The 18436-nt window shown below is 42.9% G+C and overlaps 1 protein-coding gene across 2 annotated transcripts in view; it reads left to right on the plus strand.

The window, feature by feature from the left end:
• tspan12 (tetraspanin 12) overlaps positions 1 to 18436 on the plus strand; it is a 77480-nt gene that overhangs the window by 36889 nt on the left and 22155 nt on the right. For both annotated transcript variants that reach the window (XM_060903686.1, XM_060903687.1), the window contains exon 4: positions 8080 to 8145. In XM_060903686.1, coding sequence (XP_060759669.1) covers positions 8080 to 8145 — 66 coding nt within the window. The remainder of the gene's footprint in view (positions 1 to 8079; positions 8146 to 18436) is intronic.

Genomic DNA, 18436 nt, shown 5'->3' on the forward strand with positions numbered 1-18436 from the left:
ACAAGTCGCCAGATCATCGCAGGGCTGACACATAGAGACGAACAACCATTCACACTCACATTCACACCTACGGTCAATTTAGAGCCACCACTTAGCCTAACCTGCATGTCTTTGGACTGTGGGGGAAACCGGAGCACCCAGAGGAAACCCACGCAGACACTGGGAGAACATGCAAACTCCACACAGAAAGGCCCCCTGTCGGCCACTGAGCTTGATCCCAGAACCTTCTTGCTGTGAGGCGACAGTGCTAACCACTACACCACCGTGCCGCCCTGTCCACATGATGTAAAAGAAAATGTAATTCATTAGACCAGGCCACCTTCTTCCATTGGTCCATGGTGCATTTCTGATGCTCACATGGCCATTGTAAGTGCTTTCTATAGTAGCCAGGGGTTAGCATGGGCACTCGGACCGATCTCCAGCTACACAGCCCCATACGCAGCAAGATGCAATGCACTGCGTGTTCTGACACCATTCTATCACAACCAGCATTCACCTTTTCAGCAGTGTATGCTACAGTAGCTCTTCTATGGAACTGGACCATATGAGCTAGCCTTTGTGCCCCATACGAATCAGTGAGCCTTCGACACCCATGACCCTGTTGGTGGTTCACTGGCTGTCCTTCCTTGGTCCAATTTTGGTAGGTACTAACCACCGCATACCGGAAACACCATACAAGACCTGCCATCTTGGAGATGCTCAGACCCAGTCATCTAGCCATCACAATTTAGCCCTTGTCAAAGTCAATCGGATCCTTACGTTTGCTCATTTTTCCTGCTTCCAACATATCAATTTTGAGAACTGACTGTTCACTTGTTGCCTAATATATCCCACCCCTTGACAGGTGCCACGGTAATGAGATAATCAATGTAATTCAGGGGTTTTAACATTATGGCTGATGAGAGAGATGATTGGCAGGTTAAAAGTTCACATCATGTAAATTGAGAGAAGTGAGATGTTTGGATAGAGGAGTTGTAAAAGCTATGTCGGGGTTTTGTGGTCTGCATTTTCTGCGTGAGTGTATGTGTGTGTAGTGTCTGATAGTGTGTGTGTGTGAGACGAATAGCAAATGGATCATCATAGCACTACAACGAACATCTGTTTAACACAAATATTTGGAGTTTCCAAATAAATACAGTCAGCCAGGCCTGCACCACTCGCTTGCTGCCAAATCCTGCTGCTGACATGAACATTCATCTTAATAAGGCCTCACAGTGTGTTTGGTTGACAGTTTGAGTGCTAAGTCGGATGTGCAGGCCAAATGGATGTGCAACAGTGTGTGTCGATGTGTGAAGTGAATGGAGAATACCTTTCCTTACAATCTCAGTCTGAAAGCGCAGTCGTGTCCTTACCATACTGACCCATCAGTCATGCTAACAGTGAGTTACAAAGAGATGAGATAAGAGTATGCAGGCATCGCTCTCTCTCTTTCTCTTTCTCTTTCTCTCCCTCTTTCTCTCATACGCACACTCATCTTCTCATCATTCCACATCAGCCATATCTACTTTCTCCCTCTTCTCTTTAAAGGAATACTCCAGGGCATTGTAACCCAATATACTGTATATCCAGAGCCTCCGTAGTTTATGTGTGATTACCATGGATCAGAATTTCAACACTTTATACACTACAATAACATAAAATAAAATTACTCTTTATTGCAAATATACTTATAATGGAAGTATCGGGGCAGTTGTTGAATTCCATCAACAAACTGCAATTCAAAACTATAACCATTACACAGAAGAACTTAAAGCTAGACTGCCTTTCAGATTTTTCAAGTGTAGGTCATAAAAAGAATTTTCCCCGACACCCAATTATTTTTGTTTAGTGGACCGAAAGCTACTGAATTCAAATCACAGACTTCCAATTTTATTATTATTTTAAAAAAAAATAGAACAATTAATGAATTTAGGGCCACATGGCCCTAAATTCTCTGCTACTTTTTCCTGCTTCACCATGACCCAATTCAAGGTACTATGTCATGTATGACGTGGTGGGCTTTCCCCGTTCCCGCAAGGCATTGTGGGATACAAATTTGAAACAGGAGAAAAAATGGAGGACGTGAGCGTGCGAATGAAACTTGAAAGACTGACTACAGTAACGGAAAGCGAGAAGAAAAAACGTTATGTTATATGCGAAGGAAAGGAAACACAGGACCAAGCTAATAAATATCGGTGGTCAGCGAGCACCTCGGTGTGATCAGCTGTTCGTTTAGTGACAGAATGATGGAACTGTCAGTGCACGGTCAAACGTAAACCTGCGCATGCGCACATACACGGACTTCCTCTGTCTGCTTGACTGTGCGAAGCGAATGATTTCATGCACATTATTTGCTCGGGAATCCGCTCAAATTAAATAACTTCCCAGCCACAGAATGGCCTGATATTTTGTGAGATATTACAGAAATAAACATATATCATAATGACCACATTTCAGAGGGAACTAAATTTCACAGATTTTATTGAATCAAAAGGCCGTCTAGCTTTAAGGTTTAAAGTCTTTCCTAAGTTCAAGTTACTTGCATCTTCCAAAAGCATGTCCTGAATGGTTTTATTCCTGGTATACTGTAGAAATTTGGCAATCCTGATTATTTTTAATGTATTAGGGCCCGGTCCCACAACATCGATAGCTATGATTACAACCCCGATTCCATAAAAGTTGGGACAAAGTACAAGTTGTAAATAAAAACAGAATGCAATAATTTACAAATCTCAAAAACTGATATTGTATTCACAATAGAACATAGACAACATATCAAATGTCAAAAGTGAGACATTTTGAAATTTCATGCCAAATATTGGCTCATGAAATTTCATGACAGCAACACATCTCAAAAAAGTTGGGACAGGGGCAATAAGAGGCTGGAAAAGTTAAAGGTACAAAAAAGGAACAGCTGGAGGACCAAATTACAACTCATTAGGTCAATTGGCAATAGGTCATTAACATGACTGGGTATAAAAAGAGCATCTTGGAGTGGCAGCGGCTCTCAGAAGTAAAGATGGGAAGAGGATCACCAATCCCCCTAATTCTGCACCGACAAATAGTGGAGCAATATCAGAAAGGAGTTTGACAGTGTAAAATTGCAAAGAGTTTGAACATATCATCATCTACAGTGCATAATATCATCAAAAGATTCAGAGAATCTGGAAGAATCTCTGTGCGTAAGGGTCAAGGCCGGAAAACCATACTGGGTGCCCATGATCTTCAGGCCCTTAGACAGCACAGCATCACATACAGGCGTGCTTCTGTATTGGAAATCACAAAATGGGCTCAGGAATATTTCCAGAGAACATTATCTGTGAACACAATTCACCGTGCCATCCGCCGTTGCCAGCTAAAACTCTATAGTTCAAAGAAGAAGCCGTATCTAAACATGATCCAGAAGCGCAGACGTCTTCTCTGGGCCAAGGCTCATTTAAAATGGACTGTGGCAAAGTGGAAAACTGTTCTGTGGTCAGACGAATCAAAATTTGAAGTTCTTTATGGAAATCAGGGACGCTGTGTCATTCAGACTAAAGAGGAGAAGGACAACCCAAGTTGTTATCAGCGCTCAGTTCAGAAGCCTGCATCTCTGATGGTATGGGGTTGCATTAGTGCGTGTGGCATGGGCAGCTTAGACATCTGGAAAGACACCATCAATGCTGAAAGGTATATCCAGGTTTTAGAGCAACATATGCTCCCATCCAGACGACGTCTCTTTCAGGGAAGACCTTGCATTTTCCAACATGACAATGCCAAACCACATACTGCATCAATTACAGCATCATGGCTGCGTAGAAGAAGGGTCCGGGTACTGAACTGGCCAGCCTGCAGTCCAGATCTTTCACCCATAGAAAACATTTGGCGCATCATAAAACGGAAGATACGACAAAAAAGACCTAAGACAGTTGAGCAACTAGAATCCTACATTAGACAAGAATGGGTGAACATTCCTATCCCTAAACTTGAGCAACTTGTCTCCTCAGTCCCCAGACGTTTACAGGCTGTTGTAAAGAGAAAAGGGGATGTCTCACAGTGGTAAACATGGCCTTGTCCCAACTTTTTTGAGATGTGTTGTTGTCATGAAATTTAAAATCACCTAATTTTTCTCTTTAAATGATACATTTTCTCAGTTTAAACATTTGATATGTCATCTATGTTCTATTCTGAATAAAATATGGAATTTTGAAAGTTCCACATCATTGCATTCCGTTTTTATTTACAATTTGTACTTTGTCCCAACTTTTTTGGAATCGGGGTTGTATACCTCTGCCTGAATTTAGTTCCAGTCTGGAGCAGTTGCATCACAACTAAAAAATCCGGACTATAATATCAGTCCTGCCACTCAGATAATTAAATATATGTGGCTGTTGGTTTTCGTGGGAAAATGTAGCAGTTGTATGCTGTTTCTGTGCACACCCAGTGCACTCAGCAGCACATAATGGGCTGACAGTGACAGCGAGGAAGAGCTGCTTTTGATGCTCTTTTTGTCATAAAGTATGGGATTCTTTGGCACTTTTATTGTCAGCTTCTCCTCCATGATGCAACATGGATGTACAAAGACATCTGGGAAAAATAGCATGTGCTCAGACAGTATTACATGTAAACAATTACCTGATTGGTCAGATGTTTTATCGGATAAGGTCCAGGCATGGAAAAATCGCTCCAGAAGCAATCTCACTGATACGGATAAACCCAGGCCTGGGCTATAGGTATTGATATCGGTCTGGTGTGAGCACCAACCACATAAACTGCAGGGGACCGATTTATTTGTAGTTATCGTTATAGTTGTAGTTATTGTGGGACCGGGCCTTTAATAAACAACATGTAATTTATCATCCAGTTATAGTTACATTTAATGCTGCGGAGGCTAGTTCCTATCATCTCTTACATTTATAGCTGCTATAAACAGTTCTTCAACAACGCTCTCAGAAAATAAAGTACATTATTGTATCTAAAATACATTATTGTATCCCCCCAAGTTACGATGGGAGTCCTTTGACTATTTACAAGGTAGAAAAGGAGAGAGTAGTGTGAATAAACAGCCCGCTGCGTGCCTTTGTTTTCCCTTATTAAATCCTGCTGTGTCCCGTCATCCCGGCGCCCCGGCGGCATCCCTTTGTACTGTAGGTTGGTATCACCCATTCGTACCAAAACCAATGCAAATTAGCCTGGCCCTGACGTCACCGATTGCTTCCACTTTCCGGGATTTTCCTTATTTGGCTTACGCAGAACTGCAAAACCCATCACTTTTAGTCGACAAGCTGATTTATGAATATTCTGTGGACTAATTAACCTGCTGCTATGGCAACTGTCTAGACATGTCTGGCCTCCTTGGGTACTGTGACAGCAAAGCTATGACAGTGTTGCTACGGTACATTTGTATCTGACTGATAACTCGTGTCCTGTCCGGATGGCTAGATAGCGTTCACGAGGCGTAAAAGCAGTTTTGGGCACCCTAAAACTTGATGCTGCTCTTGATCTACATGAATTCGCTTGCTGCCCTGACCAAACCCATGGTAAGAGGGTGTTATCCTCTCAATGATACTAAGTAGACGTAATTACATTATAGTATCATTGGTTCTGTTTCATATAGAAAAAAAATATATGGACAAAATGTACTCTGATAGAGATATGAAACTTAGCTTTACTCCACCAAAATTTGCCTCTCAAAATGCGGGAAATAGTGTTTTAGAGGGTCAAAAATTCCAGAATTTCCTGGAGGGGCATGCCCCCGGACCCCTCTAGATTTGGCACGCCTTAGGCACGTGACACATCGCCCCCCCATCCAAAACTTCCTGCCACCGCCTCTGTGGTTTAATTGTTTTTCTTGGCTATTTGCTGGGTGTTGGTACCTCAACAGAATCATACATGAAGTGTTATTCTGTCACTTGTTCAGTCGGCACTGGAACTTTCTTGTTGAGACGTTCAGCACTTCTTGTACCTGACTCTTGCACTTGTTGTATGTCGCTCTGGATAAGAGTGCCCACTAAATGCCATGCAATGTAATGTAATGTAATGAACCCTCCTTCCAAATATGCTCAATAAATCAACAATTATACGTGTTTCTTTGTTAAACAATGTTTCCGTTTATTATTAGCTCATCTAGCTGACAAGTAACCGCGAGTTGGCGTAGTGGTTATTAAGTGGTAAACATGTCTGCCTCTTGATCGGGAGACCGTGAGTTCTACTCGCGGTCGGGTCATACCAAAAACCATCATAAAAATAGTACCTACTGCCGTCTGGCAAGGCACGTTGTAATACAGATGTGAGTGGGGAGTCAAACTCTTGTGGTTACCAGAGGACCCGCCCCCCACTGTAACCCTAGCTATGTAATAGGCAAGAGGCCGAGGGCTACAGAAACGGAGATCGGCGCCACCTAATGCACCATATGGTGCGGGAAGGACTTTAGACTTCGAGCCGACAGGTGATGAGCTGATACTATCATGTGTTGTCTGGCGTTGTCCACATTTCACGAAAATCGCTTCTTCTCTCTCAATTCTTCACCGATTTTTATTCTTTTTGGCAGGAAGGTAGGTCTGCCTGGGGTGCATAAACCTTCTACCCAAATTTGCATAATCGCAATTAATAATGAAGATATGGAGTAATTAATCAATCCTTAATGAGCAGTTTCCGCACAAATCGCTTCTTCTCCCTCAATTCTTCACCGATTTTGATTCTTTCTGGCATGAAGGTAGGGGTACCTAGGGTACATAGAACTTCTACCTAGACCTCTCGATTATGTTCATTATGTCTTATATTAGATATGGTTAGTTTTTTCTTTTTTATCAGACATCTAATTTTAGGTTTGTTTACCTGACATGTTTCGACGTACGTAACTGTCGTCTTCCTCAGAGTGTCACCGGATGTTGTTGGTGATGCATCTTATCAGCTGATGTTTCCGAAGGCGTGACCTTCCTGTCTGGTTTGAAAAGGAGACAGCTACAAGACAAACTCGAACAATAAAAGAAAAGGCACAACAGGAAAATTACAAGTCAGCCATAACAGACCACTGCAAAAGAGAAAATCACATTATGGACTGGGGGAATGCCAGAGTCGTCCACACAGAAGATAACAAACATCAGCACTGGATCAGGGAGGCCATGGTGATCCGGAAGCGAAGCCCGAGGACCATCAACCGGGATGAGGGAGCATACATGCTCTCCCATACCTGGAGTGCCATCTTGCAGGGGACGAACGGACAGCCGAAGACGTGACCGACCTGTCAAACCAGACAGGAAGGTCACGTCTTCGGAAACATCAGCTGATAAGATGCGTCACCAACAACATCCGGTGACACTCTGAGGAAGACGACAGTTACGTACGTCGAAACATGTCAGGTAAACAAACCTAAAACTAGATGTCTGATAAAAAAGAAAAAACTAACCACTTCTACCTAGATTTGCTTAATGAAGTTATGGACTAATTAAGCCTTAATGAGCAGTTCAACAAAAATCGCTTCTTCTCAGTCAATTCCTCGCCGTTTTGGATTCTTTCTAGTAAATAGGTCGGTATTCCTAGGGTATATATCGCTTCTGTATATAGCGTATATAGCTTGCAACATTTATTGCGCAAGGTGGCCCACTTTAGAGCGTTCCTTCTGGACTAGACAGGGCCGGAGTGAGCTACGCCGTCATTGACGGTCTTGTTATTAGGCTTAAATTATGAGGAGCGTCCCCCGTACAAGTCCCCGTCACTGCCCCGTTACGACAGAAACGAACAAGGGCGTTAATATAAACCTGGGATTTGTCTTGTCTTGCAGCCGGCACTACTCTCAGAGCTGCTGTTATCGAAAATTAATCAACACATTCCAACCAGTCAGAACTGGGAATTCAGTAGTGCTGAAGCATTCAACGAAATAGGTTTTGTAATAAAGGTTTAGTTCAACAAGTGCCCTGCGACTTCCATTACATGTGAGATTTGAGTCGAGCAGGTTTATTTCTAATATTTTTTTTTTTCAATGCACGGAAATGTGTTAATTTTATTTCTCATATATTCGTGACAGATAGAGTGGGCGGAGATAAGGATAAAAGATCGGAGTATTCCTTTAATGTCGTTGTTTAAGATATTCACATTTCTCTGTGTTTATGCTTTCGACAGTACTTCGGCAGTCTGTTGGTGATCTTCTGTGTGGAGTTGGCTAGTGGCGTGTGGACATATGAGGAGGTGAGTAATGTCATGAATACAGGAATACTGACCTCTCATCTACCTCTGTTACTGCTCACATTACTCTCTCTCACACACGCGCACACACACACACACACACACACACACACACACACACACACACACACACACACACGCATGCAGATAAGGAACCTAACTGCATCTATAAGAGTGTGGATCAGGTTTCTGTGCTCACCACACATGGGCTAGTCTGAAATGAAATGAGTGTAGAGACCAGACTCAAACACTTTTTCTTTAGTAGCAGAGAAAAGCCTGCTGGTTCGAGCACAGTAATATGTGTAGAGTGTTCCTTAAAACGTCTCATCCGAAATGACATTTTAAGTATTAAAGAAAAAACCTTTAGTATTAACCCAGTAAATTCGAGAGCATGTGGTTAGGGGCACGGGCGCAGATAGAGGGTGGGACGGGTGGGATTCGTCCCACCCAGATTTAAATTCACCTCGTTCGGTCCCCCCCACTTATAGGGAGGAAAAAAACGTCTATGCTGTCTTTCTTTGCATAAGGCAAACCTCACGGAAAAATCAAAAGACTAATGGTGATGATACACGATACATGATAACTTTTTGGGCAATGCTGCCGAGCAATGTTGCTGGCAACGGGCAACTAGGTGAGACACAGGGCAACTTTCAGGGCAACTAACAATGGGCAACAACAGTTAGCAACGGCAGTTTACAGTTAGCTAAAAAAAATCAATGTCTTAATTTTTGCTGTGACCATTTAATCAAGCTGTCTGTTGTTTTTTAGAGCTTTGGTGAGGTAAATTCCTCCATATAGAATATTAAAATAACAACTTACCGGCGTAAAAACAGATGAGGAGTTTCTCCATCTCTTCACTCCACTGACACTGAGCGGCCCCCATATTTGTTTGAAATTTCTGATCCGAACCTCACCGGAGGTCACATGACTCGATACTCGCGTTCTGATTGGCTTATCTTAAAAAGTTGCCAGAGATTATCAAAACCATTCAGAAAGAAACAATGTTGCCCAATCTCAATAGAAAAGAGTCAAAACGCAATTGCCCAGCAACATTGCTCGGCAACATTGCCCAAAAAGTTGCCCCGTGTATCATCACCATAATTACCATTCGGTTTATTGAGGTGCACAGCAGTACATACATAGTTGCAACAACTCACATAAAACAAAACAAAGACTGATATTCGGTTGGTTGAGCTGCGCAGACTGCACAGGTTGTGAGCTCGAGCTTGGTTGCTATGGTTACCCACAACAAGTTTGACAGGCATATCGGGGACAGCTCCTCCTAGTTCAGGACCCCAACACGGCATGATGAAGGGTGTCAAACCGAAAAGGCAGAAAACGATTGCATCGTTTTTTTCAAAAAACAACGACTGTAAGTAAACTGTGCCTTACTTTATCATATCACCTTGCAATTTTTTGATAGTCTGTTCAAAGTAATGTCGTAGTGAAAGTAAAATCGTACGGAGTAGAGATGCCTTTCTGGTAGCCTCCTTCTTTCGGTGGTAGCCTGTAGATACAGTGCTCAGAAGGCAGTTTTAATGTTTAATCTGGCGTTCCCTGCCATAATTTCAGCGAGCATATTGTTTCATAAGGAAACTTTGCGAAGAGTTGTTGACTGACTGCCGCTCACGCAACACACAGGCATAGTTAGAAAGTCAGGATGCACTGGCTTACACTTTACACACACACACACACACGTAGCCCAGCCACATGTTGGGGGTGGGGGTGGGGTTGGGGTTGGTTTGCTGGCAGCTTTGTCCCCCCCAGTTCAAAAAAACGTATCTGCGCCACTGGTTAGGGGCAGACTTACACTCCTCGCGCTTATCACTACATACATTCCCTGTTAGCATCACGAAACACACTGAGTCCTCGGATTTATGTTGGATAACTTGCTGTAATAATAAGTTGATCTGGTGGACTTCTTGTCCACATAAAGTGACATTTTGGAGGTTTTATTTTGGTTATTGAGGTTATACTTAGGCACAGAAGAAGGTTTTAATAACGCCTAGCATCATTTACAGTTTGCAAAAAAAGTTTGCACACCCTTTGGACATTATGACACCAAAAAGATATTTGTGTTGGGTTTCACTGATGCCCCAAGTAAGATAATAATAGTTTAAAAAATCAGTTCACAAGTTTAAATCTCTCTTTCTGGATGTGATATAAATATTTTGTTATAATAGATTCACTTCTTGTCTTTGTAAGGCTTTAGTGGCCTTCGAACAGCTTTTGTATCACCTTGGTTGCAATTTTCAGGTCTAGTGAGTCAGAGAAACAAAAAAAAAACCTTTTTGGCTTAGTTGGGAATATATATATATGTGTGTGTGTGTGTGTGTGTGTGTGTGTGTGTGTGTGAAAATCCCATGAAATACTCAAACCAGTCCATGTGACTCAAACCAACACCCATGCCACAGTGAAAGAAAGTCACACTTTAGGGGTGTTCACACGGCACATATTTGCATTGATGCTACACCGATGTATTTTGTTGCGATATATCTTACACCGGTGTAAATTTTGTGGAGCGTTCACACGTCACAAACCTGCTTACTAGAGAGAAGCGTGTTAGCACCGGTGCAGCCCCACTTGCGTTCACACGGCAATTTTTGCGACCGTGCTATACGATAGTAATAATGCTGAAATTAAATATGCGCATGCTTGAAAATGTACTTCCTTTTCCCGGTTGTCATGGCATCACCAAGCGCCGGGAAAACAACGTGGATGAAGACACCAGTGTTGCCAGATACTGCTGAAGTTTTCCAGCCCAAAATATGTTCAAATCCGCCTAAACCGCCCAATCTGGCAACACTGGAAGACACGCAGTTCTGTTGTTGTTGATATTCGCCATTTTGGAAGCGCAAAATACCAGGATGCAAATTATGCAATGCCCGTATGTAATCAACTCTCCTCACGCGTAGCGAGTCTACCCCTGTAGCGTTCAGACGTCCCATTTTATATCGGTGCTGCCCCGTAAACTAGCATTTACTCCGGAGTAAATTTCTTAAACCACCTCCCGAGCAGGGTTAGATTTGCACCGGTTTAAGCAGCTTTCAGGGGCGACACCGGTATAACTTTGTACCGTGTGAACGCTCTACCGGGGCAGCCCTGGTGCTAAAAGTTGCCGTGTGAACACCCCTTTTGAGATCACAATTTTTCCCATTCTGATGTTTGAAGAAGTGAACATTAACCGAAGCTCTTGATGTGTATGGGTGTACCTCATAAAGTGGCTTGTGTGTGTGTTATATATATTTTCCCAACTTAGCCAAAAAGGTTTTTTTTTGTTGCTCTGACTCACTAGACCTGAAAATTGCAACCAAGGTGAAACAAAAGCTGTTCAAAGGACACTAAAGCCTTACAAAGACAAGAAGTGACTATTATTATTACAACACACACACAGACCACTTTATTAGGTACACCCATACACATCAAGAGCTTCAGTTAATGTTCACTTCTTCAAAGATCAGAATGGGAAAAATTGTGATCTCAAAGTGTGACTTTCTTTCAGTCAGTGCGTTTACATGCACATCCAAATCGAGCTACTGTCGGTAATCAAGCTAAGGGTCCCAGCAGGGGTGCCAGAGAAATCCAATCCTACATGCACACAAGGAAATCGAGCTATTGCGTGAGGCACATTGCGCACCCGAGCCACAGGTGGCGCTACACGCCCCGTCGTGTTGGTACACTTCCGGTTGTCGTCATGAAGAAGAGCTATTCAAGAGTATAAACAAAGTTATCAGCAGTGTTGCCAGATACTGCTGACGTTTTCCAGCCCAAAACATGTTAAAAGCCGCCAAAATGCACTTAAAACCGCCCAGTCTGGCAACACTGGCAGTTCCGTGTTCACAAGTTCCGTGCTCAAGCTGTTAGGCTTGCTCTAACAGACTGTATGGCTACAAACTGTCCTGCGCAGACCACTGTTTTGTAAGACAACTTATTTTGCACAATTGTATATTTTTCTAAAGTCCATTTTTTGCTTACAAAAAATATTTTTTTTGCTTACAATTTAACTTATGTCTTAATAAACACACAAAAAGTTCAATTGTTTTGTTTTTATTGACATTCTTCAGATGTTGGACATATACACACACACACAAATACAATGGCTTGTTTATGTACACAATTCACAGCTATGCAACAGCTGTACAGATGTATTTGGTGATACAGTAAGTGAGCTAAATTTTAACAGTGCAAACAATGCCACAAAAAGAAAAGATTCATGCCGTTGTCATGATTCGTTGTCATGCCGACCGAGGCTGTTGTGTTTCCTGCTTGTGGTCTCGTCACTCGTCACTTCCGGAAGGGGCAGCGCTGAAGTAAGTAGCTCGAATACGTAGCTCAATAGGGTTTACATGCACTAAGTAGCTCGGCAGAAATCGCATAATCTAGGTCGTGTAGCTCGATTCCGAGAAATCAAGTTCGGTTCAATTTCAGCCGAATTAAGGTGTATACATGGCATTTTGAACTTCGATTTCAGTCGAGCAACGGCAGAAATTCGATTCTCTCTATGTGCATGTAAACGCACTGACTGTGGAATCGGTGTTGGTTTGAGCCAGACGGACTGATTTATTTGAGTATTTCAGAAACTGCTGATCTCCCGGGGTTTTCACACACAACAGTCTCTAGAGTTTACACAGGATGGTGCGAAAAACAAAAAACACTGAGTGAGTGAGTGAGTGAGTGAGTGAGCGACAGTTCTGTGGGTGAAAACAAACGCCTGGTTGATAAGAGAGGTCAGAGGGAAATGGACAGATTGGTTTGAGCTTTTTTGCCAGGAAGGATATAGCAACTCATAGCGACTCTTTACAACCGTGGTGAGCAGAAAAACATCTAAGCATACAACAGCACAAGAACACATTGGGTTCCAGTCCTGCAGCCAAGAACAGGGATCTTAGAATCAAGAACAAGTTCTTATTTAAGTGGCCAGAGAGAGAGAGAGAGAGAGAGAGAGAGAGTGATACTAAGGTTGTTATTGAAATGAGCTTGTAAGGAAAAAGGGAGAAAATGTGGTTGCTGGTAGCATCTGCTGCTGTTAGATTGAGTGGATCAGAGATAAGTCTAACCTGTAGGGACACACACAAGCACACACACACTCTACAGGCAGGATCTTATCAGCAATCGAAAAACCCTTGAATGGTTTTGATATGTACCATAGTGCAGGTGTGACCGAAACTGACCTAGTGTGTGTGTGTGGCCACTCACTAAGAACCTACGCCTCTGCACCTGGCCCTGCAACATTATCCCTATTGTCCCTCCTGTCCTTTTCTCCACATCACCATGTGGCAGTCAGTAAATCCCGTTTGCTGCGTTTCCGCTATCAGACTCTGCTCTCTGACACACACCTGCCCCAGGTGCAGTGTGGGTACTCTGCCAGTCAGGGTGAAAGAAGCAAAACAAGGTTTCCCGAGCATGTGAAGGGTGCCTGAGGCAGGGTGTCTCGCTCCAGCAGTCTGCCAGAATCAGGTGTTTAAGCGTGGGATGTTTTACAGCAGTGCTGCTCAATAAAGTGCTCATGAGAGAGACATTCATCTGCGAAATATGGAGCGTACTGATGTTTCAGCCGCCTCATGTGAATTAATATCATGCCATAAACTTGAGGAATTAGTGGAAATTACGCTGGACCATGCTGATATATCATCACACTGCAGGCCAAATAAATGTCTTTCCAACAGTGAAAATTCTCACAGCTCTCCCAAGCCTCGTTTTTAATTTACATAACAAATAATACTGATTTCTTTCCTAACCAGGACTACGAGGAATACTTCGACATCTTTCAAACTGATATCTATCTACAACATCTGTAAAATATGCGTGATTACGACAGATAAGAATTACAGCACATTTCCCAAAACAGAAGACTTTTTTTTTTTTATACTCTAAAATCAATTATCAGGGCAGATATTGAGACAGATAGTCAATCAGTGTTTGTGGAAAGGCACTTACTGTCATGGATCATTTCCACTGTGTTTGTGTTGTGCAGATTTATTGTGATAAATAAGAGCAGCACTGCAAAACGAGTCCTAAAAAAGTTGGAATATTTGCGTAGTTCGTTGAGAACAAAGCAGCGAGGCTGTGAAATACTGAGGAGTAGCAGTGCTAGTAATACAACCCCGATTCCAAAAAAGTTAGGACAAAGTACAAATTGTAAATAAAAACGGAATGCAATGATGTGGAAGTTTCAAAATTCCATATTTTATTCAGAATAGAACATAGATGACATATCAAATGTTTAAACTGAGAAAATGTATCATTTAAAGAGAAAAATTAGGTGATTTTAAATTTCATGACAACAACACATCTCAAAAAAGTTGGGACAAGGCCATGTTTACCACTGTGAGACATCCCCTTTTCTCTTTACAACAGTCTGTAAACGTCTGGGGACTGAGGAGACAAGTTGCTCAAGTTTAGGGATAGGAATGTTAACCCATTCTTGTCTAATGTAGGATTCTAGTTGCTCAACTGTCTTAGGTCTTTTTTGTCGTATCTTCCATTTTATGATGCGCCAAATGTTTTCTATGGGTGAAAGATCTGGACTGCAGGCTGGCCAGTTCAGTACCCGGACCCTTCCTCTACGCAGCCATGATGCTGTAATTGATGCAGTATGTGGTTTGGCATTGTCATGTTGGAAAATGCAAGGTCTTCCCTGAAAGAGACGTCGTCTGGATGGGAGCATATGTTGCTCTAGAACCTGGATATACCTTTCAGCATTGATGGTGTCTTTCCAGATGTGTAAGCTGCCCATGCCACACGCACTAATGCAACCCCATACCATCAGAGATGCAGGCTTCTGAACTGAGCGCTGATAACAACTCGGGTCGTCCTTCTCCTCTTTAATCTGAATGACGCGGCGTCCCTGATTTCCATAAAGAACTCCAAATTTTGATTCATCTGACCACAGAACAGTTTTCCACTTTGCCACAGTCCATTTTAAATGAGCCTTGGCCCAGAGAAGACATCTGCGCTTCTGGATCATGTTTAGATACGGCTTCTTCTTTGAACTATAGAGTTTTAGCTGGCAACGGCGGATGGCACGGCGAATTGTGTTCACAGATCATGTTCTCTGGAAATATTCCTGAGCCCATTTTGTGATTTCCAATACAGAAGCATGCCTGTATGTGATGCAGTGCCGTCTAAGGGCCCGAAGATCACGGGCACCCAGTATGGTTTCCGGCCTTGACCCTTACGCACAGAGATTCTTCCAGATTCTCTGAATCTTTTGATGATATTATGCACTGTAGATGATGATATGTTCAAACTCTTTGCAATTTTACACTGTCGAACTCCTTTCTGATATTGCTCCACTATTTGTCGGCGCAGAATTAGGGGGATTGGTGATCCTCTTCCCATCTTTACTTCTGAGAGCCGCTGCCACTCCAAGATGCTCTTTTTATACCCAGTCATGTTAATGGCCTATTGCCAATTGACCTAATGAGTTGCAATTTGGTCCTCCAGCTGTTCCTTTTTTGTACCTTTAACTTTTCCAGCCTCTTATTGCCCCTGTCCCAACTTTTTTGAGATGTGTTGCTGTCATGAAATTTCAAATGAGCCAATATTTGGCATGAAATTTCAAAATGTCTCACTTTTGACATTTGATATGTTGTCTATGTTCTATTGTGAATACAATATCAGTTTTTGAGATTTGTAAATTATTGCATTCTGTTTTTATTTACAATTTGTACTTTGTCCCAACTTTTTTGGAATCGGGGTTGTAGTAGCAGCAGTAGAAATAGTTGTATTAGTCATAGTAATAGTATTATTAGTCATGGTATTAACAGGAGTGGTGGGAGTAATAGATGAAACAGTAATAGTAGTAATAGTAGTAGTAGGAGTAATCCCGAGACCGTCAATGATGGCGTAGCTCACTCTGGTGCCATCTAGTCCAGAAGGAACGATCTAAAGTGGATCACTTTGCGCACTAAATGTTGCACACTATATAAACTATATACAAGTTATATATGGAAGCAATATACACCCTTGGAATAGTGACCTGTTTACCAGAAAGATTCCAAAATGGCAAGGAATTGAACGAGAAGAAGCGATTTTTGTTGAACTGCTCATTAAGGCTTAATTAGTCCATAACTTCATTAATAATTGTAATTAAGCAAATCTGCGTAGAAGTTATATGCACCCTAGGTACCCCTTCCTTCACGTCACACATACGTCATGTGTACGCCGTAAAAATGAAAGCTACGCAGCAGTGATGCAGCGGGAATGTTGCTCGAACATCTATTATGCCATGCGAATGCTTTAGTTAACATGTGTCTGATGAAGGTGGTTCCGGGGCTGGGTGGATGGATGCGGCTGATGTCTTCCATCTTCCCTTGCCCTTCTTGTGTCCTGACTTCTTTGCAAACATGATGCTTTCTTGACTGTAACAAATGACAATGAACGCAGCGTGGGGCCACCTTTTATACCCACTTGTGAACGCCGCAGGTACGCAACAGCAACGTCACACGTAAGAACGAAATGCCACAGCAGTGAAAGCAACAAAATGGTTACGCTGCAGCAACACATCATACGCCACGCATACACCTCAGTACGCCATAACTTTACGTCCTTTGAACCCCATATAAACCCCAGATACGGCACGCCACAGAAACGCCACACATACGCCGTGTACGTCATAGGACTTTAATTTTGGACAAAATGCGCCTCGTTTCTTGGTCTTTGACCCACACGCCACTTACGTGGCAAGATACGAGACAGTGTGATAGTAGCCTTATATGCACCCTAGGTACCCCTACAGTACGTTCCTGCCAAAAAGAATCAAAATCGGTGAAGAACTGAGGGAGAAGAAGCAGCGATTTGTATAGAAACTGCTCGTTAAGGCTTAATTACTCCATATCTTCATTATTAATTGCAATTATGCAAATTTGGGTAGAAGCCATATGCACCCCAGGCAGACCTACCTTCCTGCCAAAAAGAATAAAAATCGGTGAAGAATTGAGAGAGAAGAAGCGATTTTTGTGAAATGTGGACGACGCCGGACAACACATGATGACAAACTCATCACCCTGTCGGCTGGATGAGATAATAATAATAATAATAATCTCATTCTCTCATTCTCATTATCTCTAGCCGCTTTATCCTTCTACAGGGTCGCAGGCAAGCTGGATCCTATCCCAGCTGACTACGGGCGAAAGGCGGGGTACACCCTGGACAAGTCGCCAGGTCATCACAGGGCTGACACATAGACACAGACAACCATTCACACTCACATTCACACCTACGGTCAATTTAGAGTCACCAGTTAACCTAACCTGCATGTCTTTGGACTGTGGGGGAAACCGGAGCACCCGGAGGAAACCCACGCAGACACGGGGAGAACATGCAAACTCCACACAGAAAGGCCCTCGCCGGCCCCGGGGCTCGAACCCAGGACCTTCTTGCTGTGAGGCGACAGCGCTAACCACTACACCACTGTGCCGCCCATAATAATAATAATAATAATTTATATAGTGTCTTTCACAGACCCAAGGTCACTTTACAGGGAGAAAAAATTCTAGACTAAACAGAAGAAGAAGAAGATAAGTATTCAAGGAAAAGAAATGTCTTTAAATCAGATTTGAACTTTGAGAAAGAAGAGGAGTCACGGAGAGATTGAGGGACGGAATTCCCAAGCTTGGGGGCCGGCCATGGTGCTGAAGGATCTGCGCCCCAAGGTGGATAATCTGGTGCGTAAGACAGTAAGCTAGTTGCAGGAAGAGGACCTGAGAGAATGAGAGGGAGAGTAGGGGGTCAGGAAGTTCACTGAGGTGTTAGGTTCTGTCGAGCTTTAAAGGTGAGAAGCAGTATTTTGAGTTTTATTTGGGACAGGACCGGTAACCAGTGCAGCTGCGAGAGGATGGGGGTAATATGGATCGTGTGTTTTGTATGAGTGAGAACTCTGGCTGCTGAGTTTTGAATGGACTGTAATTTTTGAAGGGACTTTGCAGGGAGGACAATGAAGACAGAGTTGCAGTAATCAATACAAGACATAATGAAAGCGGGAACCAGAGTTTGTGCATCATTATTAGACAGGAATGAGTGAAGGCGTGCAGTGGTAAGCCTAGGTCACAACCGGACGTACGATTTTTTGGCCGTGCGATTTTTGGCGTTTCCCAAATCGCTGCGTTTTTTTTTTGTTCGTGGAGAAAGACGCACGTTGGCCGTAAGTTTGTCTTGCAACCTGAAAAAAACGTAAGCGCCCGTAGAGTTTGTTTGACATGACAAAGAACCTCTGCGGCCGGTCTGCGGTCAGTCTACGGCTTGAAAATCAGCACGTCACACGCGCGCCCTCCGTGCGTTTCTTGCGTTTTTT

The sequence above is a fragment of the Neoarius graeffei genome, chromosome 21, assembly GCF_027579695.1.
Source record: "Neoarius graeffei isolate fNeoGra1 chromosome 21, fNeoGra1.pri, whole genome shotgun sequence".
Lineage (NCBI taxonomy): Eukaryota > Metazoa > Chordata > Actinopteri > Siluriformes > Ariidae > Neoarius > Neoarius graeffei.